The sequence below is a fragment of the Anas platyrhynchos genome, chromosome Z, assembly GCF_047663525.1.
Source record: "Anas platyrhynchos isolate ZD024472 breed Pekin duck chromosome Z, IASCAAS_PekinDuck_T2T, whole genome shotgun sequence".
In the NCBI taxonomy this organism is placed as follows: domain Eukaryota; kingdom Metazoa; phylum Chordata; class Aves; order Anseriformes; family Anatidae; genus Anas; species Anas platyrhynchos.
The window spans coordinates 65,477,372-65,503,410 of record NC_092621.1 but is presented as its reverse complement, the minus strand read 5'-3'; the positions used below and the strand labels follow the sequence as shown (position 1 = coordinate 65,503,410).

Genomic DNA, 26,039 nt, shown 5'->3' with positions numbered 1-26,039 from the left:
TAGAATAAAAAAAAAAAAACAAAACTTAAGCTAAAAGTTAGAGCCAAAAAGAATTTAGAAGAGCCATAAGAAAGAATTCATTTACTGCAGCAATTTGTATTACTGCTTGTTTAACTCTATTTTTAGGTGGTGAGATCTTCTTAGGTGCCTGGATTAAGTTACAGGATTCTGAATGGCAGAAAGGACTGTGATCAAGATACCACAGTGAGAGCAATCATTCTAAATGAGCTTGGCTGGTTCAAGTCATAAGAGAGTGGGAAAAACAAAACAAAACAAAAAACCACCAACAACAAAACCCAACAATATTTAGAATTCAATATGCACTTAAAATACTGGATGGAAGGAGGAGTATTATGATTATCCATTCCATCTGTGTGAAAAGAAGTGAGTTCTTAAAGATCTGGAGAAGCTGTTGTTAAGAGAAATCTGAACTGTGACAATGACAAACCAGAAGTTATGTCTGGGGGCTCTTTTAGTGCAAGTTCTTAATTTAACAGTATCTGATAATTAAGTGTTCCTGTACGCCATGTTGAAATTAAGTTCATCAGAAAACACTGCATAAATTAAATTGTGTAGGCTACTAGAAACAGACTTCGAATTATCAGTGCAAAACTATAAGTAGATATTAAAATGAAAGTTGAAAATTCACAGGAAATGAAATATCTCAACAAATTTGTCATAAAGTACTTTAAAAAAAAAGGTTTTGGAAAATTAAGGGGCATGGTATTAGACAAGCTCTGTTATTCTGCTGTGTGCACAGGAATTTTTGAAAGATTCCCTGACAATGATAACGTTCAGCCTGGTATTAACACTTGAGCTAATTTTTTGTTCACTTGGAACAACATTTGTTCGTGTGTACCTCACATCATAAAGCTGAAGCCACAGCATTCCTGTCTGATTTTGTGTACTCGATGGTATGCTATGCCTGCATTTTCTTACTAAGCGTGCAAACACATTTTATACATAGCAATTATCTGCTTTGTTCAGCACTGACCGTAATTCCAACCACCCCAACAGATGCATTCTTTCTTCAAATTTCTAATATATGGAAAACATCTTTCCCTTTTGCCTTTGTTCTTCTGCTATATGGTAGTAATGAAGGTTACTAAATAATATGTTGAGTTGAATGAAAGGAAAATGAATTTAATTTTTGAAGTCAGAGATAACTTTACTGCAAAAAGCCCCTACAGCTTTTACACACAAAAGTCTGTATGCATTGATAAGTCTGTACACATCAGCAGGTTGCAACAGCCTCTTTAGTAAAGGCCAGGGAGTGCAATATTAGGATTTGTGAGAATATGTCATTTTCTGATTAAGGCTGATGTCAAATTTGAGGATAGGTTCTGCAAAACAGATCAGGAGTCACAGCAATACCATGCTTATTTTTGCCTCTGGTTAGCCGGTTACAGGAGTGGAAAGTTTAAGCGTCTGACGGGATCCTGCAATAGTAGTATTAGTGGGTATGTGCCAATTCCTCTTTAACAAAACCAACTTTTATGGATGGAAAGCTTGTTATACAGCAAAGCACAGATCTGTCCGCGGGCACTGCAGCCAGACACAGGGTGATGAAGGAAACCAGGCGGATTGCTGTGAGGAGTCAGGCGTCCTGAAGGAGAATCGGCACTGTGCGTGGGGCGGGAGGCGGTGCTCACAGGACTTGCACTTCTGCAAATGAATGAGATGCTACCCAGGTCCACCTTGTACACCGGCACACAACAAAAAGGTTAATATAAATTGGGGACGGGGATGGGGGCGGGGATGGGCACAGGGATGGGGACGCGCCGCGGGCCGCCCCTCACGGCCCGGCGCTGCCCAGGCAGCGGCAGAGCGGCACCGCCCACGCCCTCTCTCATTGGCTACTTCCCCCGCCCTTCAGCGGGCCCGGGCTCTCTTTTCCTTTCGATTGGCCGGGAGGGCTGCCAATCTCCCTCCACACGGGCGGGAGGTGCCACAACGAGCCCCGCCCTCCATCCCGCCCGCCCGGTGCAGGGGCCGCGGCGGGGCCGGGGCTGGGGGCCATTTTCTGCCGCCGCCTACCGCGGGGGGGGAAGGGGTGGGGGGGTCTCCGCCTCGCCGGTGAGTCTCCCGCCGCGAGCTGCCTGCTTTATTTTTAATAATAATAATTATTATTATTTTTTCCCCCGTTTTCGTCTGAAACGTTCTGCGGGGGGAGAGCTCCAGCTGGGGCTCGCTGCTTTGCAAGGGGAAGCGGGAGCCTTTTTTTTCTTTTTTTTTTTCATTATTATTATGAAGTGATTGTTAAGAGGCGTCCTGCTGCCCGCAGCATCCTCCTCCTCCTCTGGGTTTCTTCTCCACGCAGGAGTTTCAACAAGTGAAGCAGCAGCCGCAGAGGGATAAGCGGTACCGTGTGTTGCGGCTCTGAAATGAGAGAAATCAGCTGGCGAACGGCGGAGGGATCGTTAGCAGGAGCTGGCTTTCAGCTAAAGAAGTGAGCCTCTTCTCTTGCTACTCGTGCTTCCGAAACAGGCTGATTTGCTAATAAAATGTAAGTGAGTTTCTGCGCCTAGAGAGCCAGTTCTGATACAGCGACGCTCGTGCAGCTCCGATGCAGTCACCTCTTCTCTGTCCTGCCTGGCCAGGATGAAGGTTTTAGAGATTAGTTAGGAGAGGCAACCTGTGTGTGCCGAACACTTGCGGGCGCGGTCCTAATAAACCTTTCTGAAGTTGCTCTTCCCCACAAGGAAGACTACTGAACCTGCAAAAGAGTTCTTTCTCGTCCAGTTAACAGGGCTGAGCTTGCTTACAGTGCTAACTTTTCCACTTTTCAGCAGTCATGAGGCTTCTGTGAATAAACAGGTTTAACAGAGTTGATAGAGTGTATCAAAACTACAGTGTACCTGCAAAGTTATGTCCTAGGCAAATAATACTGTTTATGCTTCTAAAATGACTACACTGGGTTGTTTAAAGGTTAGAAGTGGGAAAGTGACGAGTGTTTGTAGCATCCTTATTTTTGTCTTAAAAATGAGCTTTAACAAAGAAAATTTTATAAAGTCTCCCAGTGTTTAGGATAAATTTCATTTTGTTCGGGCTTTGAGATAACAATAGATGAAATGTGAGGAATAGGGAAGTGGTGGTTGTTAGTTTTCTCAAGTGTCGTGCAATGACACAAAACATCTCTACAAAGAATGAGGTATTGGTTAGCTGTATTAACTGTCTGATTTATATTAATAAATCAAGCTGGCTAATGCAACCTTTTCAATCTGTTTAAGCAACCTATATGCTTTATTATATATGCTTTATTATATATGCTTTATTATTTATTTTTCTTTGGTCTTTATTTTTAACTAGTTGTTTTGAAGTGGCTATAGGTAGTAAATCGGTTGAGGACACAGACAAACCGCAGGAGGAAGGAGTTTTAAGGGGTGTCGTTAAAGCTCACTGGCTCAACCAGAACCTAACTGCAGGAGTTTTTGCTCAGTCCTACCCAACCCGCAGTTGCGAGGAGCTGATGCAGAGCTTAGAGGGGGAGTGGCTCAGTGGTTTTCCGTGGCTGACTCGTTAGATTAGCTTAAACGGATCATGATACGTGAGAGTTATTTAGCAGTGAAATGGGGTGGGATATTCTCAAGGAGAATCCAGCCTGGAAGGATAGGCAGAAGCATTAAGAACTGCAACGTGTTGTTTGCTTTGTCTCTGGGCCTTTAACATTCTTCTGAAATGTTTTGAGACTTCGATATGATTGGTCTTTACCTTTTGGTAAATTGCGGAAAAGTAAGTTTTATCTGATTGTCTTACTTTCTTGCAAACCTTAATTTGAAGATTGTTGGCAGTGCAGATGCTTTGACTCTCTCAATGCTGCTGCAGAACCAGTGCAGTGAAATCAATCTGCTGTTTGTGAGCGTGTTTTTCTATGCTTAGTTCTGAGTAGCATCCTAGATAATATCACTGGGATTCTGGGAACTTGTGTGCTGCGATTGAAATAAGTCAGTGAAGGGAAAAAAAAAAAGTGTGTTTATTTAATCTAAGTATTAGCATAAATAAAAGCACGATAGTTTGTTTGTTTTGTTATTTTAATTAAGTGAAAAGTTAGGAGAATAGGTAGAATACCAGTCTGCACTGTAGGAGTGGTTATGATTTTGATTACTTACCTTTCTGAAAGCACTAGTTTTAAATGGATTTCTGAAACTTCTAGTAAGTAGCAGAGTGCTCATCTGTATTCAGAAAACACAGAGGAGTGCTTTATGATCTTCCCTTTAACCTTACTACCCTCTTCAGCTTCTAACATACCAAGACTTTTTAAGTAAAAAGTTATTTTAAAATCTGTTGATAATGTAATGTGATTTTCCAGGAGTGGATTTTTATTTTATGTTTTTTTTTTTCAGATTACAGGGGTGTAATTGCCGGGGTGGCAGTTCATGCCCTTTGTCAATGTTACCTTCAAGTATTAAGCCGGTGTGAATGTGGAATATAAGAATGGAAGGTAGTGTCCTTTTCAGTGGTACAAAAATCCAGCAGTGTCCTCTGACAAGCTGGGCCTGGATTTCATGGTGAAGCATGTGGTTTGTCACACTGTAATTTCTATGTTTATTTATTGAGTGTTTCTGAGAAGCCAGTAAACTATGTACAGCAATAGTAAGTAGGTGAACTGGTCACAGGTAACAGTACGGTCTGGGTGGCAATTAGCCTGTGGAGGTCTGTGAACATTTTCTCTTTGAAAGATGCCTTAAGTTGATTGTGAAACAGCAGCCGTTGAAATTATGTGGAGTGCTTGGTCTGATTTGATGTCTGGTGCTGGGAGAGTCCTCCTCTTTGCTGCCAGGTGTTTCTTCTCCTTGCTCATTCCTGCCTGCTCTGTTTTGTACCTCTTCCCTTGCTCTGCCTCTTTCTCTTGTATCCTGAGTTCATTCAGCTGCCGTTCAATAGTGAGTTTGTGTACTTTCTGCTTGGCTAGTGAACTTAATAGCTTTATAGCAGGCTTTAAGTTCAGAGTCTGTTGTGAATTAAGCAGTTAAAGCAGCAGGTACCTGTGGCCAGATGCAGCAGGAGAGGAGAGCCTTCGTGCTGAGCCATTGTACGGCCTATCTGTATTTTCCAAAACAGTTTCAGACCTGGATTGTCTGTACTGTTAAAGACTGTCTGTACTTAAAACTGACCTGTTTTTGGTTTGGTTCTTTGAGCTTGAGGTGTTAATTAGCTAGTAAGTGTTCATCTGCTGTGTTTGGAAGACTGAGTAGAGTATATTTTTGTAGAAAACTGCTGTAGTTCTTTGGAGGTAGGGGCTCCTTGGCAGATTATTTTTGTGATGCTAGAACTTGTGATTTAGTCCGGGGTATGACCCACCTCTGCGGCCTAGAAGACAGTAGTATTGAAAAAATGTGTTGTTTTGCACAGAAAGTCTCTGAAGTACTATTTTGACTTCAGACACTAAACAATTTGCATTTTAGGTCTTTATATTTGGACTTACATGGAGCAGCTAGCATTTCTATATGTAAAAATATGGAAGGCTTTTTATGTTCAATAGCTTTTTAATGTAATGATACAAAGTAGTTTTATAAAGGTTTGCTTTAGAGGAGTTCCAATATCTTAAAATGGAGTTGGTAATTATTTTCAAATGATGATGAAACTGTTGATGTCAGTTTCCATGTAGATGATATCCATGTAAATGGAGATATCTTAGAATAATAACTGTGCAGTATTGTCAGGAAGATGCAGTAATGTTGTAGAGATTGCAGTCCAGAGGCCTGATAAGGATCATTGGAGGTGTGACACTCCAGCCTGAACCTGTATTTTCTTACTTGTGTTACGCTGACTGGGAAAAATAGTGTTACACTGGTGGGAGGTTTAAAAAAAAAACAAAAAACAAAAGGAAGTCCAGTAAAAAATATTGGGCCATTTTTTCTCTTCAAGGTTGCCTCAAACTAATGATACTCATTGTAGTATTGTAGGAGCGGGTTCTCAGGAGCAGGTTATGAAACTTGCTCTTTTTACTTCTGTTCAACATTTTTTTTAAAGAGGCTGAGCGTTTCTAAATCTGGAGAGATTACAAGTGGTGCAACTTGAGTTTACAGGTAACATTAACTGGGTTGAGGTGAATCGTATCTACAGTTGACTGGAAGACCAAATGATTAAATTTATTTTCAGCTTTTACCAAACAGAGATAAGTATCTCTGACTTCCAGAAGTGCCCCTTTGATGTTTGTTTTAAATTTTCTGACTTTCAGCTCTAAGAATGGTCCATTGATAGTACTTGGAATGTTCTTCCAAAAGCCTTTAGTCTGTTTTCTAAAGAGATAAGACGTCTTAAGGTTAAAATAAAAAAAAATTTTTTAATTAAAAAAAAACAAACAAACTTTTTAAAAATAAAGTTTTAAGAAATGACACGCATTGCTGCCTTAGAATGACACATATTGGCTGCCTTAGATTTGCAAGAGTTAGTCTGTTGTTCCCCATGTATGTCAAGTAGATGACATTGTTATGAATGAATTAAGTTACTGATGAGTAAGTTTCCATTATGTTTCGGTTGCTTTTACACAGTGCTATCCAAGAAATGTGTAATGACACAGTAATTAGCAATTTTGATGCAGTTTATTGTTAGCTGGAGAAACATTGCCAGGAGAAATTGTTTGGAAATGGGTTTTTGTTTTTTCAAAACTCATTTCCAAGTAAGTAGTATATATGGAAATTACATACTGAATGTTTCAGTACTTTATCTTTGAGTTGTCTAGGGATTTCATCTTCTGTGATTTGGAAAATTAAGAAATAATATTCTTAAGTCAAAATCAGATTGGATATGTTCATGTGAGTTATGCATTGAACTTTTTAACATTTATTTTTAGGGTCTGAATGTGGCAGTTTGGGATTTGGGGGCCTTGATAAACAACTGTCAAAGTGGTGTAATACCAATATTATGAGTGTGTGTTTGAATGAAAACTACAGTTATAACTGAATTTATTTGTAATAAAAGCTGTAGGAATGTCAACTCTAGTTTTATGGGTCACATGAAGATCATGTGAAGATATGAATTTCTCTCAAGGGAATAAAATAAATATACCACTGTTCAATAACTAGATTATTTTCAGTTTAAATAAACAATCCTAGCAAATTGTGTATCAATTTAGAGCTATTCTTCCTTTTAGATACCATCACAAGAATTTTTGGAGCTTAGAAGCTCTTAGAAAAGTTTCTAAGATATAAGAAGATTAAGTTTCAAGGGCTCTTCGGCTGTGAATCTTTTGGCTGTAAACTTGAAATTTCACAGATGTCCTCTATTTTATGGAGACATGTTTATAAAAATGAAGGAAAATGATGCAGTCATCCCAGGTCTAGGCTAGAAAGAAGAGTTTAATCTTTTCATAATGTGTAAAAACAATACCATAAATAGTTTACTAGATATTTGAATGGTGTTTTGATTGCCTTACAAGGGAGCTCTCAATATGATCTAGATTTCTGACATGTAGTATGTAGTAATGTAAAAAATTGCATTTTTTTTTTTGTACTGTTAAGTACTTATGAAGGAGCTTTGTTGAGTAAAATTCTGCTATTCTGTCTGTCCATGCGTACTTGTAACATTTAGGTGAAGACTGAAAATTGAACAGGACTGTTCTTTGTTTGAAATAAGGGCTACTGAGTGGGTGGATTATTTCATAAAAGCTGTATGTAATGTTAGAGGAACACTGCTGGAAATCAGAGGCATTAGAAACTTTCTCTATGCATTTCTGGAAGGTGTGTGGAGAAGCTTTGCTGCTGGACTAATGCAAATGCCAAAAAAACCCCACAACAACCATGAGACTATAGTGGACCACTACTGTGAACCAAGAAGTCTGAGAGACTAGCAAAACTGAAGACATGAAGATGGTAGCGGCGTGGGTGATTTGTTTAAATGCTTTGTACTTAAACATGAAGTGCTTTTTAAAGTCTTTTTGTTTCATGGAGTCTTTTCTTTTTTCTCCCTAGCTCTTCTGCTACTGTATGCTTTTTCTAAAACTGGAGGAAAATGTTAGTCTACTGATACCAGCACAGATACAGGATCTTGCAATTATGCATTATCTTATGTAGTTTAATTTAATCTGATGATACTTAAAGGAAGAGTGACAGTTGTATGCTTCATTTAACTTTGTTATTTCCTGACTGGGAAATATTTTTAGCAGCTTTGGTGTTCACTTAATATTTTTATTAAAGAGTAGATCTAGAGCATAGAAACTTTCTGGATGCTTTTTTCCTTTTAAAGGTGATTTGTGTATCTGAGAAAGAATGCTCTGGCATACACCTCAGATAAGCTTGCATGTGATTACAGTGGTGCTGCTGCAGCACCTGTAATCTAGGGATGTCTAACTCTTTTCTGGGTGTAGGCTCTTCCTGTGTGTCAATCCCTGTATTAGAATTTTAATTTTAGCAACGTGACATGGTTGCGATTAGACTTTGACCCTAAAAATGACTTGGAGCAGTGTTTTCTTATGTCATGTTCTGTTGAGTGTGGCTGTGCAAGATAATAGAAACACCCCTGTGGTGATAAAATTTAATGGCACCTTCAAGTTGTTAGCCCAGCTGGCTCTCTTGAGTGAATCTGAGATTTCTCTTTTTAACCTGTAAATGTGAAAGAAATTGTTTGTGTGTTAATGTGATATCTTTGGTAGCAGTGCAACCTGAAGAGCTTATGGTTGTTTCCAGTGAACTTGAAAAATGTGAACTTTTAATACAAGTGATAAGGAAATTTGATTTTTTTTTTTTTTTTTGTAGCCTTATTTATTATGTAGCCTTATTTCCCTTTTTCTCATAGATGTTGTTGAAATGCTTTGGAGTTATGAATACTGATTCAAGGATAAAAAGATTAGGAGGACTTAAAATTTCTCCAGTGTAGGTTCAGGGAAAGATCGTTTTGCTTCACAGACTTTCTGTACCAGCATGTTTGCTTAATATATGATGTGTTCCTTTTGGGTGGTGTGTGAACTTGGAACAATAGCAGCAAAGCTGCTGACTATACTGAGTGTATAATGCAACAAAAGAGACCTTTTTTTTTTTTTTTTTTTTAACTCATCCATTTATTCACCATGTGTATAGTATTACAGTGTTTTGTTTCAGTACCCTTTCTTCGAACTGTTTTCTTTTGATGTTTAAGTGCATACTTGTAAGTAGTTCAAAGGTCGCGATCTGTCAGAAGAAAAAAATACAGAACTTTCCCACAGTGAATTCATTTGGAAGTGAGATATTTGCTCGTTTCCAGTTTTTCTATGTCTAATTCTTACGGAATTTTCAGTATTCTGGGTTCTTCTGATTACCCTACTGCAACATAAATTTAAAAAAAAAAACAAACAAATGAATATAGTGGTGAGTTGAGTCTCATTTTAATGCACATGTCCATGTAGTTCCATTAAATCATTCAGCTTTTTGTGTATGTAGAATTCAGTTTGGTAGAATGTGTGCAAAACAAGTGTTTAAACAAGCTGCATTTTCTGAGTTGGAAACTCCGTGTTGATTTTGTAAGCAAGCAAATCAGAAATGCACAAAACAATTCTGTAGAGTAAAAATGTTCTCTCAAGGAAATATTTGATGAGAAGGCTGAGAACTATCACAAAATGATCATCTAACTTTAGACAGTAGAGTCTTTAGGGAATGGTCTTTGTAATCCTTGCCTTGACTTCGGGGAACAAGAATTTAATCACCTATTGTATTTAGAAATAACATTATTGAAGTTGTAACATCAAGAGCAAAAAGTTTGAAAGAAGTAACATGTAGATGAACCATAACAATAGGTTCCAATCATGGTGCAGAGCACAGAGCCAAACCCTCTTTTAGTGGGAATAACTATTGGAGTTTCAGAGTTGGTATGGCCGTACCAGCACGGTGGCTAATCTAGTTTTGCTATTAAGTTTTGCGTTTGACCTCATACTTCAGCTGATGTAAAGCAGTATTGGCATAAGCTTGTAATTCTCTGTGTACCCAGAAAATACAGTTGCTCTTACATGCTTCTCCCTTAAAATGGGGATTTTGTTTCAGGATGACTTTACTCTAGTATTACGGCTAATTTTATATTTATTGGGTTGATTTGACCATGTGTTCTCAATCTAAGCAGTATATTGACAGTATATATTGACCAGAAGCCTGCCTGTCTTTTACTGTCAATTTTAATTTCTGTCTCTAAAACTGAATCCTAGATTCCTTTTATACTTCAGCAGGTATAAGGTGTGTGACTGTTTTCTGTCAGCTGAAACATGCATCTAGGTATTGTTTTCACTGCTCTTGCTTGTCTTTACCACTCCTTTCTTTGCTTTTTAGGTGATCTCTTTACAGTGCTTGGGAATATCTGTTAAATTCCATCAAATAATGAGCTAATAGAGGGTTTATTTATTTAACTTCACATTTCTATGACTGTTAATTGCTTCCTTACAGTCACATTTCACCTTCTATCTTCCATCTATAGGAACTGAAGACTTAATTTGTAACTAATAGCTATTTTTTCTTGCTGTGTAATACAGTTGTGATTTTTTTGTTGTTGTTGTTAATGGCATACAAGTCTCATATATTACATAGAGTCTTTGAAAAAGTCTTCTGGGTTTTCTCTAACAGTTTGCTAAGACTGATGTGATTAACCCCATAACGTGCTTTATATGCATTCTACATCAGGACTATTTGAATGCCAAAGTAATTGCAAATGCTGCATATATGTATTTCCTTTTAGTGCTTTTCCTCTAAAAGGAGCATTATGATGAAGAAGAGAGATTGGCATGAGCAGCATTATTGTTTCATAGGTAAGTGCAATATAAATAAATACAAACAAAACCATTAATGTCTTTTGTATTTCTAAGGTAGATATTTCATAAAATGTTGTACAGGAACTTGTGTGATGAAAGTTGAGGTGATCTCCTTATGTCAAATTAACTGCAGATTATTTTATTAGCAAGTATTGTATCCTGAAGAAACTGATAGGAATGCCTTCTGACATTCTGACAAGTGTCTTCCTTCTGACATAGTGTGCTAAAAATGTAATGAGCTTATTATGTTCATTTAGCAGAAATCTGATAAAAGGTGCTAATTTCAGTTTATATAAAGAAGCATACCCATAATGTAACTGGAATATCTGTTGGTTCAGTAGCAGAAGATGGAATTATATAAATTACCATATAATAGATTCATTTTTGGAAGCTGAAATATGTGTTAGTGTGGTTTAGTTTAGTAGTTAGTGTGGTTTCATGCATTGTTTCCTTAAATTTCAGTGAAGTTCTCAATAAAGCATTACTTAAACATTGTGAGAATTTTTTAATTTTTTAGGAAATAATTCAGTAAGCAGCTTATTTAGTATGTACTCTATTATATGGAATTCTATTAGTTTTATTCTTGCTTTATGGTTTGCTCACAAAATGCTAGTACAATTTACGAAACAAATTATTTTGATAATCTTGAATATAAGCACAAGTATTTATCCCATGAAACCATTGTAACTTAACCTTTTTGATTTTTGGTTCCTTGATTTTTAAAATGATGTCTGGCGAAATCTGTGTGTGGATACAAAAAAAATTTGGAAGTAGATGTTCCTTAAATTGAAAACTCTGTGGTAGACTATTTCTGCTGAAAGCTCTTGCTGCTTTAGAAAAGCAGTTACTCACCTTCATTTTTTGGAATGTCACATATCTGAAAGACACGAACATTGTTTTTGTAAGTGTATTTGTTATCTGTGACAAGGTGTCGACAGTGAATAGCTGCAGGGTAGCTTCCATGAGAAGAGGCCTGGGGCTGCCCTGTACTGGACACAGCTGCTCCATCCAGTACCAGTGACCCTGCCAGAGGACACAGATGAGCTCAGCAGCCAAGTGTGTGTGCCCCTCTGGGAAATCATATTTTAAAACGTGCAAAAACTGCTATGCAGCAGCTGAGGAAGATTGGAGTGGGAGAAATGTGAGAGAAACTGCCCAGCAGTCACTGAGAGGGTGGACAGCAAGTGCAGAAGGAGGGCAGGAGGCACTCCAGGCACAGAGCAGTTCTGCGTGGGCTCCTCTCCACGGGCTGCAGCTCCGGCCCGGGGCCTGCTCCTGCAGGGGCTCTCCATGGGCCGCAGCCTCCTCCAGGCCACATCCACCTGCTCCAGCGGGGGCTCCTCCACCCATGGGGGGGCTGCAGCGTGGAGATCTGCTCCATGGGGGACCCATGGGCTGCAGGGGGACAGCCTGCTCCACCAGGGGCCTCTCCCTGCACAGCCCACAGGGGAACTGCTGGTCGGTGCTCTGGGGGGAGCTGCCACCCACCTGTGGGGGACCCGTGCTGAAGCAGTTTGCTCCAGGGGAATGGATCCCATAGTATGGAGCCATGTGGGAGCAGAAGAGCTGCTGCCTGTGGGCAGGGCTGATAGTGGAGCAGAGTTAAAATGCGAGGAGGAGAGTAGCAGAGAGGAGCTGCTGTGCACTGACCACAGCACCCTTTCCCCAGCCCCTTGCACTGCTCAGGGTGTGGGGTGAGGTGTTAGAGGAGTTGAGAACAAATGTGTGAAATTGGGCCTGGGAAGAGTAGGGGCAGGAGGTAGTTATTTTTATTTTTCACCACCTTAGTTCACTTTTAGTTGTCTATAAATTAATTTTGTGCAAGTTGTATCTTTTGTCTGTGATGGTAATTGGTAAGCGGTTAGAGAATCATAGAATAGCTTGGGCAGGGATGGAGTCAGCTTTCTCTGCAGTGGCCCATGCCGTGCTGTGCTCTGCACATGTAGCTCAGACAGCCCAGGTATCACAGCAGTGTTTGGTCTGTTGCTGAGCATTGCTGGCACAGCATCAGGACTCTGTCCAACCCCCACCAAGGCTATAGGGGATGGGCAGGAGGCTGGGAGGGGACATGGCCATGGCAGCTTGCCTAAACTGACCAAAGGGATGTTTCATGCCGTAATAGTGTCACACTCCGCAATAAGTCGTGGCAAAGGCAAAAGAGGGGGGGCTCTCATTATGAAGATGTCTGTCCCCTCAAACAACCGCTATGCATATCAAGGCCCTGCTTTCCAGGACGTGGCTGAACCCTGCTTGTTGATGAGAAGTAGAGAGTAACTTATTTTCTCTCAGTGCTTCCATGTGGCCATTGTGTATTTTTTTTCCCACTTCCTTTCCCCTTTAATTTGCTTATCCTTTTCTCAACCTGTGAGCTTTTTTTGATTTGTTTTCCAGCGTACTTTCTTCTCCCCTCTTCTGAGGAGGGGGAGTGAGGCAGTGGTTGTGGTTGAGTTCAGTTGCCCAGCTGGGTACAACCACCAGAACTGGAAGAGATCTTTAAAGATCATATATCCCAACCCCTCCTCTGAGTGATGAGGATGGTGGGGAGGAGGGGCAAACACTAGTTTGATGTCCACAGCTACGATATTGGCATTTTGATGACTAGATGCATAGCAGAAGTGTGTTATTTTACTGGGGAAAAAGAATCCTAAGAATCCTGTTCATTCTGAAATCAGATTTGGATCTTCTCAGGTTTACCTGCATGACCAGTCTCTGTTGTGGAACCTGTTGGTATCACTGAACGATTACTGACTGTCTAGCCTTTCACTGTTCTGAGATGATTCTTTAAGCACTTGGTAGGGTGAAGATTTTGGTATGTGAAAAATAATGTCAGGAAATTTGGCCTTCCCCTACTACTTAGATTACCAAAGCACTATGTTAGTACTGTACAATTTTTATTTACTTATTTATTTATTTTACTATTTTGTGTTGGCAATTGTGTGCTGAGCTTAAGGGCATTGATTCTACTTGCCATGAAGGCTGTATGTGTTTACTCAAAAATTCTAGGTTTGCCGTGCTAGTTCTCAGTGGAGAACCAGTAAAATATGAAGCACAAGTCTTTTTTTTTCTTTTCTTTTCATTTGCTGATTAAAAGATCTATATATTCTGCTGTGTCAAATGTACTGACCTTCTTTCCAAGTAATAATTAGTTCACTTAAAGTCCTACCTTAACATACTCCATTTCTAGTTTCCTTATTTCTTAACTGGCTTTGTAGCACAGTGGGTGAGGAAACAATGGGTAATGTTTCCTCTTTAGTTCTTCAAGGTCACTGGCTTGGAACGTTGCTGTAGGATATCTAACAATACTCGAGCCTGCAAGAGTACATTGCAGCCAAATGTGCCTGTATTATTATTTCTCTTAAACGCATCTACTCATATTATACCTCTACATTTATTACTTACTATCATACTTTTCCATTGCATTAGGCTTTTCTAATTGGATTGGAGCCCCTATTTGTGTTTCTGGGAACAAGTCTTTCATTCCCCTTTGATAGTAATCATGTTTCTTCACCAAATAATTTTGCTTGCGCTTCATTGTTCAGCAGATTGTTTAGTCAGCTCTTGATTAGTGATTTGTTTAAACATCATCTGCTAAAAACTATTATGTGAGTATCTCTGAATCAGCAGATGCAGTTATTCGGGTGGTTATTCATATTTTTTTATGACTTTTTCTCTGCTGTCTCTTTGATTTTTATGACAGTAATAAGCTGAAATGTGTGTAATAATAATTATATTTCATGATAGTTGAGTTTAAGAAATTACAGCATCTTCCCTTCAAACCAGTGAAAATAAGCTCTTAGTGACCGTCTTTAACAAAGGCTGTATAAATAGCACTAGGTACATTATTTTTTTTTTCAGAGGATGTTTTGTTCTTCTGCCATGTATTTTCAATATTGAGGAAACTGTAGCAAAATAATTCTGAACAGGTATTTAAATCTCCCTGAAGTTTTGGCTGTGTAGTAGCCAATCTTCTCAATTTTGTTTTTTTAAACCACTGTTGTCAAATAGAAAACACCAGTCACTATTCTTACGGGCCAGATAAAGCTGAAAGCTTTCTTTAATTCTTTATTGTAGTAGTAAGCTAACATGCATTTTCTGAAAAAAAACCATGTTGGAATTGGTGTCTGGGAAATGATGCTAAATGGTGGATGGAGGGAGTATGAAAGCAGATGTATGACCTAATTAAATGGGACAGGAGAGAATAAATATTTTGAGTAAATACATTTTCAAGTTCCACAATTTACTGAATGAATTGTAGTGTCCTTGTTGTAAGTGTATAAATCATGAATCTCAAACTAATTCAGAAAAGGTAAAGGAATCATTTTCACTTTGAGCGTCTTTCAGTAACTTCAGTAACTATGTAGCTTAAGCATTTCCTTTGGTAAATAGATACTACTTGGGGAAAAAATCAGAACTGAACCGTTGTCTCTTGCAGAGCTGGCATGAGATGCAACGAATGTTTAAATAGCAATTTTAGGTCTGTTCACAGAGTCAGGAAGTAGTTTTATAGGGTATTTCTTTAGGGAAAAAATCTGTTGTGTAGAGCCTTGAGATTTTTTTAGCTCATCTCAGTTGCACCAATATCTGTAGCAGTTGTGTGCTGGAAACAGACTTTTAACTATGCAGGGGTACTTCACAGAAGATCTGTGAAGCAAATGTTGTTGCATTTTAAGTGTATGGCAGATTAAAGGAAGATATAACTTTGTACAAGGATTTTACTGTTTTGAATAACTTTGTTTTTCTTTAACAGAGTTCTTGTAAATGCTAGTAAATATTGCTGGTTGCGTACATTTTGGAGATACGTTTTGCTGCAGATACTATCAAGGGGAAAAGAAACAAGAACAACTTTGCAAATGGGATGAATGCGCTGTTGTGGACTGCTTCCTGACAGTAATCAGCTGGGCACTCTGCTAGTGATGTTCGCATTCTCACACCATCTAATTGGAGTTTGCTTATACTGATTTTGAAAAGAGGAAGAAATCAAAGTGGAGTACCGTAAACTTGACATGGATAATAAAAAAAAAGACAAGGACAAGCCAGATGAAAGAATCCCACGGACTTCTGGGAGGTCTGGCCATATTCCACGTGGAACTGGTTCAAGTTCAGGAGTGTTAATGGTTGGACCTAACTTCAGAGTTGGCAAAAAAATTGGAGGCGGTAACTTTGGAGAATTGCGATTAGGTAAGATGACTGTTCTTTATTTCAACTTTCATTATTCAAAGCCATGTGTGTAGGCTAGGCATGAAGATACCTTCATGATATCCACACCATACAGCTCTTCAAACTACTTGCAAGCTTCAGATGTGTTCATTTTGCCTTGTAGCTCTCTTCTGGGTTGAACCCTAGTCCATATAAGCTCTATTACATATTAAGACTCAATGCGGCGGGAGACTTTCCAGGGCTAATAACATTTCATAACCGTGTGCAATGCTGTCCCATGTTCAGTCAGTTGTCTCTCCGAAGATGCTGGAAATGCTTTCACAGTTACTGTATTTTGCTCTCTATCCTGACTTCCAGAAGCAGCTTATTCAGGTGTATTTGAAGCTAAATGTATATGAGTCTTAATAATGTGTTAAGAATGTCTCTTGGAAGACAGTGTAGCAGGCACTCCAGAAGGTTTAACAACAGCAAGCTGTTGGATCCCTTGGTTTCCTTTTCACCAGTAACGGTGTGGTGTAGTGAGGCTAAACAGTAAGCTGCTGTTAATTAGGGGCAGTCAGACTGGGTCTGGAGTTTTGGAGAAGGAAGGGGGGGGAGGTGGTGCTGGATATCTTACCATTAATAAAAAAGTACAGAATGGGCACGATGGGTGGTTTTGAAAGAGAAGATACCAATTTATTTTTGGGCACTTACATTTCCGTGAAGACAGCACGGCTGTCCAGGGTTTTTAAGATATGGAAATTTTGTATGTATTAACTAACGTAACTGAACAGTTAATGGCAAGAATTTGCTCCAATATTTATGAAAGACTTGACTTAATGCTGTTTTTGAAGGTTAAAAGGGACTTTTTCAGGTGTGGGGCATATGAGAGTAGGGTGGGCTATGTTGTTGTGTTTCTGTTGGTATTCTGTTTTTGGTAGAACTACGTATTGTGCTGCAGAAAGATAATAGAAACTGGTTTTTGTATAGTGCTGTCAGGGGGCACTATGCTCTGTGTCAGAATGCAAATAAGATGAACACAGTAATGCTGTAGAGGAATGAAAGAATATTACTGTACCTCTTAATGAGGATACTGAATTTTAAAACAGTCTCAGTAAGAGGCACTGTAGTTATTCCAGCAGCAATTACACGAAATTGCTATATATGTGCCTCTGAAAATCAGAAGTCAGGCAGGAGCTCTGTTTTGAATTTGTCTTAAACTTTTCTAAACTCTCCTTGAATGATTGCATTTCACTTAAACCTCTCAATGAAATAAAAGAAACCAATACAATTAATATGTCACATTTACTGCTGAAGGTAACTGTAAAATAATCAAGTTGAATATTTTCTTGTCCATTACCTTGGTGTGGTCACAGCATGCAAAATTGGTTATGTATTTCAGATTATTATCATATCTATTTTGGTTACAGCAAATACAGAGTGAAATCATCCATTTCTTTTTAAAAGAAACAATATTGAAGTGGCTAAAAATTAGTGTGATAGTGAAATAAATTGTGCATACTGGTAAAAGAAATAGGGGGAAGAGTATTCTGTCCTTCCATCTGCAAAGTGCACCAGGCTTTTTTTTGAACATCTTATTTGTTCCATACATTGATTCTTCAAGCCCTAATTTATTAGGGGTAAAGCCGTAATTTATTAGGGGTAAGATGTTTTAATTAATAATTAACTGCTTAAAGCGACAGCTAAGATTCGTATTAGAGATAGATTTTTAACTTCTTACTTTCTACTGTAGTAACGCATACGGAAAAATAACTTAAAGCAGGCAACCCTCCGTTGTTGTGTACTAAGATGTACGCAAGCAGTTAATTTGTTTTGTGGACTTCATCAAACTTGAATATGTTTAGCGTGTGGCTTAAGATCCAGTCTTCAGCCATACAGGAGGAATAAAGTTGTTAGATGAAGATGTGCTTCAGAAAGTAAGAAATTCAGTTGCAGCTTAGTAGCCATTGCGGTACTACTTCCTCCTGAGAAGAAAGGAATTGCTACTGTTCTGTGGCTTGTTGTGGTTAACGTGGTAAATTGGCTGCATGTCAAATCAGTAATGTTACTGTAAGAATGTTGCAGACTTGGTGAAATAGCTGAAATTTTGTCTCAATGAAAGTGCCACTTAAAACACTATGTGCAACCATTGAGTTGCAAAGGACTAAATTGTTTTGAATATTGAGCTGTTAATCTTAAAACTTTCCTTAGCTGTAGTTAAGATGAGTTTTCTTTTATTGTCCCACCAGTCTTATGTTCCTGCTGGTTGTGATGTATTACATGTTACCTCCTTCTGTGCTTTCAGAGATACCAGAAGTGTCAAATGTGATGTCCTACATTTTTTGAGATGATGGCGTTGATTCACTGTATTCAAAGTTACAATATCCCTTCTAATGTTTCTTCAGAACGATAAACCTGTCTGCACTCCCCTGGGGTACTGGAACTGGATAGTTACTGGATTTGTTAACTAATCTAGTAGATGACAGGAATATCTAGTTAGACTGAACTAGCACATTCCCTGCAAGGCTCTTTTAAACTGTCTTCAATATGGTAATACAATGCAAAAACACAGAGACAGCTTCAAAGTATTCTTTTAAAACAAACAAACTCAATCATAAAATACATATTTTAGGTACCTGGGATGTCTGCTATAGTCCCTGGATAGATCATTGAATCATGATAGATCATTTGCTTGGTAACCAGGTTAGGGTACATCCTTCAGGTAGCTTGCTTTTTGTAAATTTGATCCCATAACAGACACACGATTTTATAGTTATTCTTTTTTTTTTTTTTTCTGCTTTGCAAGAGTAGTCTATTTTTAAAAATAAGGACTAGAGCTGAGATCAGTCTCTTATTATAAACGTAATTATCTTTACCTTTTTGTTTTGGTCCATTTCTTTCTTTTCCTGTTCATTTTTTTTAACAAAACCAAGCTAAATACATCAAATTTGGACACTCGTAATGTTACAGAGAAAAACATAGGATTGTCTTTAAAATAGTACGCACTGGAATCATTTGAATACTGTAGGGAAATCAGAAGTGTCAGAAGTGATTACTTCTTTTTTTCTCCCTTACCTGATACGTTTCAGTTTTACACCTTTTGTAGCTTTAGTGTTACAGTCATTGCATAAAATTTTGAAGTAATGGTGATTAGAAATATGCTCATCCAGTTGCAGAATTGCTTTTAAAACAGCAGATGCATTTTCCAAATGGTGTAAGTATTTAACTTGGCAATAATATTCTTGCCATCTTCGTCTTAAGTCTGAGTTTAGTAATATACAGAAGTGGGGTGCTGGAGGGGAGAAGGGAAGAGGGATGGAAGCCCTAATCAATTCTAACTTGTTAGAATGTAATGTTGCAAAACTATATAACAATTTTAGAAAAAAAATAGTTTTCAGCAATGAATCTGAAAACATAAAATATCAAATTTGATTTAGATACTAGAGAAAGTTGAAAATTGGTACATTACTGTAAGAATGTAGCAAATGTGGTGAAATAGCTGAAATTTTGTCTCCATGATACTGCCACTTCTGACACTATTCAAGAACCAAGTTCTCCTTGAAGTATGGCATAACAGTAAAAGACTGCATTTTTAAAATGAGTACCACAATATTTATTATCTTTGACGAGCAGTTCCAAAGAATCTTAAATGAGGTTTAAATGTGATTTTCCTTGATTAAGGAAACAGTACCAGATTCTGTTATTTTATTTTTTTTTTGTAACTGAAGATTGTTTAATTTGCCTTTCCTTTTTTTTAGCCTGTGCTTTTAATTACAATTCTTGAAGTGTATATAATTTATCTTTAATTGGTAGGCTTAAATCTTGAAATAAGATGATTTATTTTACTCAGATGTGTATAGTAATGATATGTTCATCATGTAGACTTGTTCCATTTATCTTCTCTGTTCTCGGGATACCTAAGACATGTTGAAAATGTTGAAGTGTTTATGCTCTTTTATTTATTTATTTTTTTGTTTCTTATAGTCCTCCTATTGTCATTTAAAAAAACAATAATAAAAAACCTCTTAAACCTTCCTAAATTATTATTTCTTTTTTTTTTTTAACTTTTGAGTAAGACGTTTATGGCAGAGTAACCCTGTGTTTTTTACTGTGAACTATAGTGAAAATTATCACAGAAATTCAGTGTGTTTCTGTAATTCAGACCAAAAATCTTATACTTTCTAAACTATAAACAAGTTCCTAAGACTTGTTGTGAGTTTAAATTGCTATTCATACTTTGCTTGTAAAGGTTCTCTGTTATTTTAACGCTGTTAAAGCCCAAGTTGTTTGTTTGCTGAGCGTGTCATCTGTGATTTTCTGATGAGTTCTTGACAAGTAATTTACTTAATTGCTAAAGAAAGTAGTCATAAGTTTGCTGTGTTTTATGAGGATAGTTTTTGGCAGAATAGATCTCCCACAGCTCTGTGTTTTTATGAACTGTCACTGCTGAAGTCTCACGTTCTTGTTTTTGTTGTTTTTTGTTTTGTTTTGTTTTCAAGGAAACAATTTATACACAAATGAACATGTGGCAATTAAGTTGGTAAGTTAATACTTTTTTGTTAAGATTTGGGATGAAAAACTAATCAGGATTTTCCTTACAATATACAATGGCTTTTTTCCTTAATTGAAATCATTAATACTTTTGTATGTTTTCGTAGAGTAGATGAAAGTAGTTAGTCGTAGTTGTAATTATATGCTTTGGCCATATTGAATAAAGCTAAAAGTTAATTGTCACTATTCTGAGAGCTAAATCAATGTCTTTGAAGTCAGTAATAGACTCCTGCTTCAGCAGTTGCCACAAGTAGGTAAAAGCCAAATTTAATGCAAATCTGATATCAGATGACTACAAAAAGCTCCAGAAATTCTACAGAATGTCCTTAGTTTAACACCCTTATTCTAGCAACGAACTGGTTTTCATCTGTTGTCATTGATACTTGCACTTCTGATTTGGTAGGCTTCTTATTTGTGACGGTGTGTCAAAAGTTCCCTTTCACTTACAAATATGTAAAACTTACATATTTGTTAACGTGATATTGTTCTGTTCTTTTCTGCATCTTTCATTAGAACTATTCAACTTACTTCATGTTTTGCTTCTGAACTCATTTAAGCTTTTAGGTAAATGTCTGTTTTCATAACCAAGGTATTTCAAGACAGAATTAATTTGTTTACTGTTTGTCCTTTAATTTTTTTGGGGACTGCTGTAAGTTTCTTGTTGCTACAGTAGAACAGAATGCTTTTCACAGCGTAGAGTGGTGAAATTTGGGTTCTGTAAAGAGGAAGACAAGCTATGGAAACAGAGAAATAGATGGCTCAAAACTGGAAGCCTAAAAAGTATTACATGTTTATATATTCCATGCAAAATGTGTGTGCAACTATCCACTGTTCAGAAAAATATTATTAGAATAATAATTATTAGAAAATAATTATTTCAGGAGTAGTTACAGATTTAAAAACAGCCAGGTTATACTTCAAAAGAGTAATGCTGGATGCAATTCAAAGGGTGTTCATCGTGTTTGCATTATATCTGATCTAAATTGACTTTGTTTTAAAACAATCTTCAAGTGATTTTTTAATGTCTGGTGAAACTTGGAAGGTGTTCTGAGAACTCCTCTAGTTAAAAACTACTTACTGTAGAGCACGTTCAGAAACAGTTTGCAAGACAGTGATATTTTGAAGCATTAATTGCTTGATGTTGAGTGAGAAAACTTTTTAATCTGCTCAGTGATAAAACTGTTTTTATTACTTACGTCGGTTTTTTTGCTGAATTTTTGCTTTTCTGCTGTTTTGCTTCTCCTGCTGGAGAGCGTGCCAGGACTCTGTAACGGTTAGGGAGGTTGAATACCTGCCCATGGTATACGTTCCTTTCCCTTTATAAACATTAGTCTAACAGCTTAGCATTTATTCACTTTTTATGTTTTGCGAGCAGTCATCAGGTCTGTGCTCTTTGTTTTGTTAGCTTAATTAAGGTGCTCATAACTTCCTCTACCTTTTAGTAATTATCTGTACCTGTTGTAGTTTACTGAATGAGGTAATTTGAATAATGCATGTATTCTAGTTTGAACAGCAACTGGTGGAAGATATGGTTATAATACTTCCTACGCTATACCAAAATTGTATTTTAATTCCTTATGGTAGCATCACGCTATTTACTTGCTGGTTTATTGTGAGCAGCTGGTAGGAGAACCTGTTTTCTCCTATGCCAGATGTTTTGTATCTAAATGTAACCATATACCTTGTTCAAAAATGATAGTATGAGTTACTCCTGAAGGCTTGCTGAGTGTCTGTTACTGATGTTTAAACTAAATGGATTTTATGACTATTGTTTTGACTTCAAATTTTTCAGTGTGTTTAATATTTTCCCTCCTGTGCAGTGTACAAGTATGTTCTTGTTCATGATAGTTCTGGTAGTTTAGGGATTACTTGTGAAAGAAAAAAGTTTAAACTATGTAAATTTCTTCTTATGACTCTTAGGCCTCACACAGATACTCATTTTAATTTATGAAGTTTATATAAAGTGTGTATTTATTGTCCTAAGACAGCTACTTTCAGGATCTTAATGCTTATAATCCATTTTCTTTCATTTGGCCTTTATTTTGTTGGACAGGTACTCAAGATTGAAAGGCCAGAACTGCCCCCCTTTTTTTTTTTTTTTTAATCGGAACAAGAGTGTTAGGAATGGGTTTTGTGCTGGCTAACTGCGTGTTTCTGCTGTTCTAGTAGTATGCAGACTAGTACCTTTTGATGAGGTAGTTCTGCAATTATATTACTATTTGGTGTACTGTAAGGGGTATCAATTCTTAGCGTTTATGGGTAGATTTCCTTCTCTTAACACATGACCCTCTACTGCATTTGCACCTCCTACTTGTTACTCAGCTCTGTCTTCTCCTTCAATTAACTTCTCCATTGCCCAAACGTACCTCCATGGGAGGTTGCTGAAGCACTAACCAAATATCAACTGAAGGAATTTCTGCTCAAGCAAATAGCTTGATTTTCCTTTGTCTTTGTGAAAGGCAACAAATTACAAGGTAGTCACTGGTGTTTTTCATCTGTAATGCTTAATTCATCAACTCATTAATCATCTAACTTACTAGATTTTAGTCCATAAAAATTGTAAGAGGTTTGTAGGAAAGAAGATACCAGTTCCAAGGCTAGAACTTTTCCTTTTTTTTTTTTTTTTTTTTAAATTACTGCAGTCTAGAATGCTACCATTTCAAAACCTCTCTACTTGAAATGTGTAGACTAGTAAATCCAAATCACATGCAACTCTGTTTAATAGACTGATCTTTTCATTTAACAAGAACCCTACCTCTTAAAGAAAAATTTCCTGGAAATAGCTTTTGTTTGCTTCTTAAGGAAAGATGAAGTAGAGATGGAATGTACATTGAGTTCTCAATGGATTGTTAAAAATATGAAAACTAGGTAGTAGGTGAATGTTGTGCTTTAGGCTAACAAAGTTGTTGAAAGCTTGTAACACTACGGATAAAGTGTTTTGTCATGGACCTTTAGATGGAAAGGGCGCATCTTGAAAACTATAGTAGTTTATTCCTTGTCTTTAGAGCAAAAATAATTGCAATAAAAATGCATTATGAACTTGAAATGGATTTTTCATTTCAAATGTCTTTATTCTTTTGTCTGAATGTACAAGCATCCCACAAAAGAAAATAAGAAATAAGGAAGAAAAGATTATGAATGAAGGAGCTATTTTTTCTGCTTCTTTGGTAACTGGTACTACGTCAACTGCAGGCTAATGCTTTGATGGCAGGAAAATCTCGAGAACTCAGGTTGAACCCCAAGCTCCTCATTAAGAGGGAATGCTCTTCTGTGGTGAAAAGAAGCTATCTATGTTAATGAAACAGCTTTGAAATAATAATGGCTTAGGTGTTTGCCAAAGGATTCATAAGGAACTGTTCCAGTTCTGCATTGTTTTGTAAATCACATTCACAATGCTGCTTGTACATTCAAGATTAATTATGTAAACCAAAAACACACAATTTATTTGGTAAGAGGAGGAGCTGGCTTCAGAGTCTTCTGGGATTAATGTCACATTTGAACAGTGCTTCAGTTTTGGGTTCCCAAGCTTATTTTTAGTTCCTGAAATCTACCGTAACACTAATGAAAACAGAACCATGATGTGTTATTTCTTTTTTATTCTTGCACATAGTTCTCTTTTTAATAGTCACGAATTAAAAAGTTGTTTGCAGTGTGTCCTTCACTTCCGTCTTACAGTGAAAGTTTACATATTTTTTTTCTGGATTTCTGTTTGTGTATCCTATTCTTCTCATATTTCTCTCAGTAGTTCTCTCCATACTTCAAAGTATGATGCGTAGGAACAAAACTAATTGTGTATGAATACGTTATTGTTCTTGCCCTCTCACAAGTTTTGTTGAATGAAAAAAATTATTTCCTCTGTATGTTTGGAGTTAGTGAATAGTCAATAAAGAATCTAAGCCTACTTACACATGCATGCAGTTGCAGAAAACCCTCGATCAGTAAATAGATTACAACTACATATTGTCACATTTTTCTTCATTACTGGAAGCAGTGGAAGTATTAACACTGTCTATCTCCTAGACAGGATTTTGACTTAGTCTATCTGGTGGCCAGTTGGCAAGTAGACTTGTTAGACTGTTTGCAAACCTGTACCTCCTGGAGACTTATAAGAACTTTTCTGCTGATGACCTGAACAAGTGCCATTTATTTGAAGACCTGTCAACGTAGATTTTTATGTCAAAAATAGGAAATCTTTTTCCTAGGAAAGTCCTCTCTTTTTTTTTTTTTTCTTTATGTGAATAGCAAATTTAATATATGCAAGCTATTTTTTCTTCCTCGTTATGAGAGTTGTGGGAGTGTCCTACAGTATTGAATAGTAAGAAATTGACAGTGTCTTCTCTTGTTGTATTAAACTGATGCAGAGTTTTGTGGACTAAAATGTTTTACACTTAGCAGTCAGAGTTGCAAGCTTTAATTAATGCGTGTATACAGTTGTACATTGTGTAACTGTTAGATTTGTGTAATAACACTGCAGGCAAACCAGTAGCAAGAGTTGTATAGTTTTGTAAAAAGTTAAAATGTTTTATGCTTTAGAGTGGATTAATTTAAATGTCTGGAAGCTGTATACTAAGGTTAATAATTGCACTTATTTGCTGAGATCCATATTTACAATAATATGCTTTAAGTGAAATCTGTCTTTAATATATGGCAATAAATTTCAAGTATTCTGAAACTGGAAGTGAGAGCTTTTGGTGGCCCAGCTAGTGTAGCTTAACGGCTGTGTGTAAAAGATTAACACCTTTTTGTTTTTAGAAAGTTCTTGCTCAGTTCTTTGTAAAAATTTCCAGTAAGCAACTGGAATGAATGCTATGGAGGATAAAAAACATACATTAAATTGTGCTTAGTTTATGTATAAGCTGCTGTGTTGGCCTCTTTTTACTTGTGGTCCTCAACAGTTGGTGTCCTGCCAGAATCAAATAACAAATGGATTCTGACAGGGATTTTGGCTGTAGCACAAGCAGCAATTTGAAACATCTGAGTGTTGGAGGGAGATGGGTTGAGGAAGAGAACTCGGCTTCTTACAATTGCAGATTGGCTTGTGGCTTCTATAGCCTGGATGCATGACTTGGAAAGAACATAGGTTAATGAGCTGTTAGCTTCTGGAGAAGATGATGTGAGGAAAGAGATGAGTACCTTGCCCAAACTTTTCCTGAAAATTGTCATTCAGCACTATCTGTTGTTGTTGGTAAGAGTTTGTATTAACAATCTTCCAAGTACATGCAGTAGTTGGTGCAGGAATAATTAGCAGTTAATGTCCAAATTGTCACTGACTCACTAGAAGTTTTCACGTATCACAAGAAACCAGGTGTATCTTCTAGAAGGTGCTCTAGGAAATTACTTTAACAATCTTATGATAAAGTAGTATTTACTTTGGAAAGGGAAATACTCAAGAAGTTAGGGCTTACATTTAGACTGCTTGTGTGTTCCTGTGTTTGATATCATGTCACTTTATTCTCTGAGATTTTGCAACATTAATATGTATGACAGAACTAAGATTTCATTAACTTATGTAAGATATGCCAGAGGAAAAAAGGTTTAAAAAGCAGTTATTTTGGTGCTTTTTTTTTTTTTTGTACTTAAAGTTTTAGAATGATGCAACTTAATCTATGTTAGGATGTGGCTATTTGGTGAATGGATTTATTTT

The 26,039-nt window shown here is 37.2% G+C and overlaps 1 protein-coding gene across 20 annotated transcripts in view; it reads left to right on the top strand.

The window, feature by feature from the left end:
* Positions 1 to 1,954: 1,954 nt before the first annotated feature.
* CSNK1G3 (casein kinase 1 gamma 3) overlaps positions 1,955 to 26,039 on the top strand; it is a 70,676-nt gene continuing 46,591 nt past the window's right edge. For 2 of the 20 annotated variants that reach the window (XM_072031003.1, XM_038170666.2), the window contains exons 1-5: positions 1,955 to 2,076; positions 2,321 to 2,506; positions 10,636 to 10,705; positions 15,456 to 15,886; positions 20,344 to 20,384. In XM_072031003.1, the coding sequence (XP_071887104.1) occupies positions 15,712 to 15,886; positions 20,344 to 20,384 (216 nt within the window). In that variant the 5' untranslated portion in view covers positions 1,955 to 2,076; positions 2,321 to 2,506; positions 10,636 to 10,705; positions 15,456 to 15,711. Of the gene's footprint in view, positions 2,507 to 3,370; positions 3,733 to 10,635; positions 10,706 to 15,455; positions 15,887 to 20,343; positions 20,385 to 26,039 lie in introns of those variants that run through there. The other 18 variants (XM_038170674.2, XM_038170673.2, XM_038170668.2 and 15 more) reach the window with 17 other exon arrangements.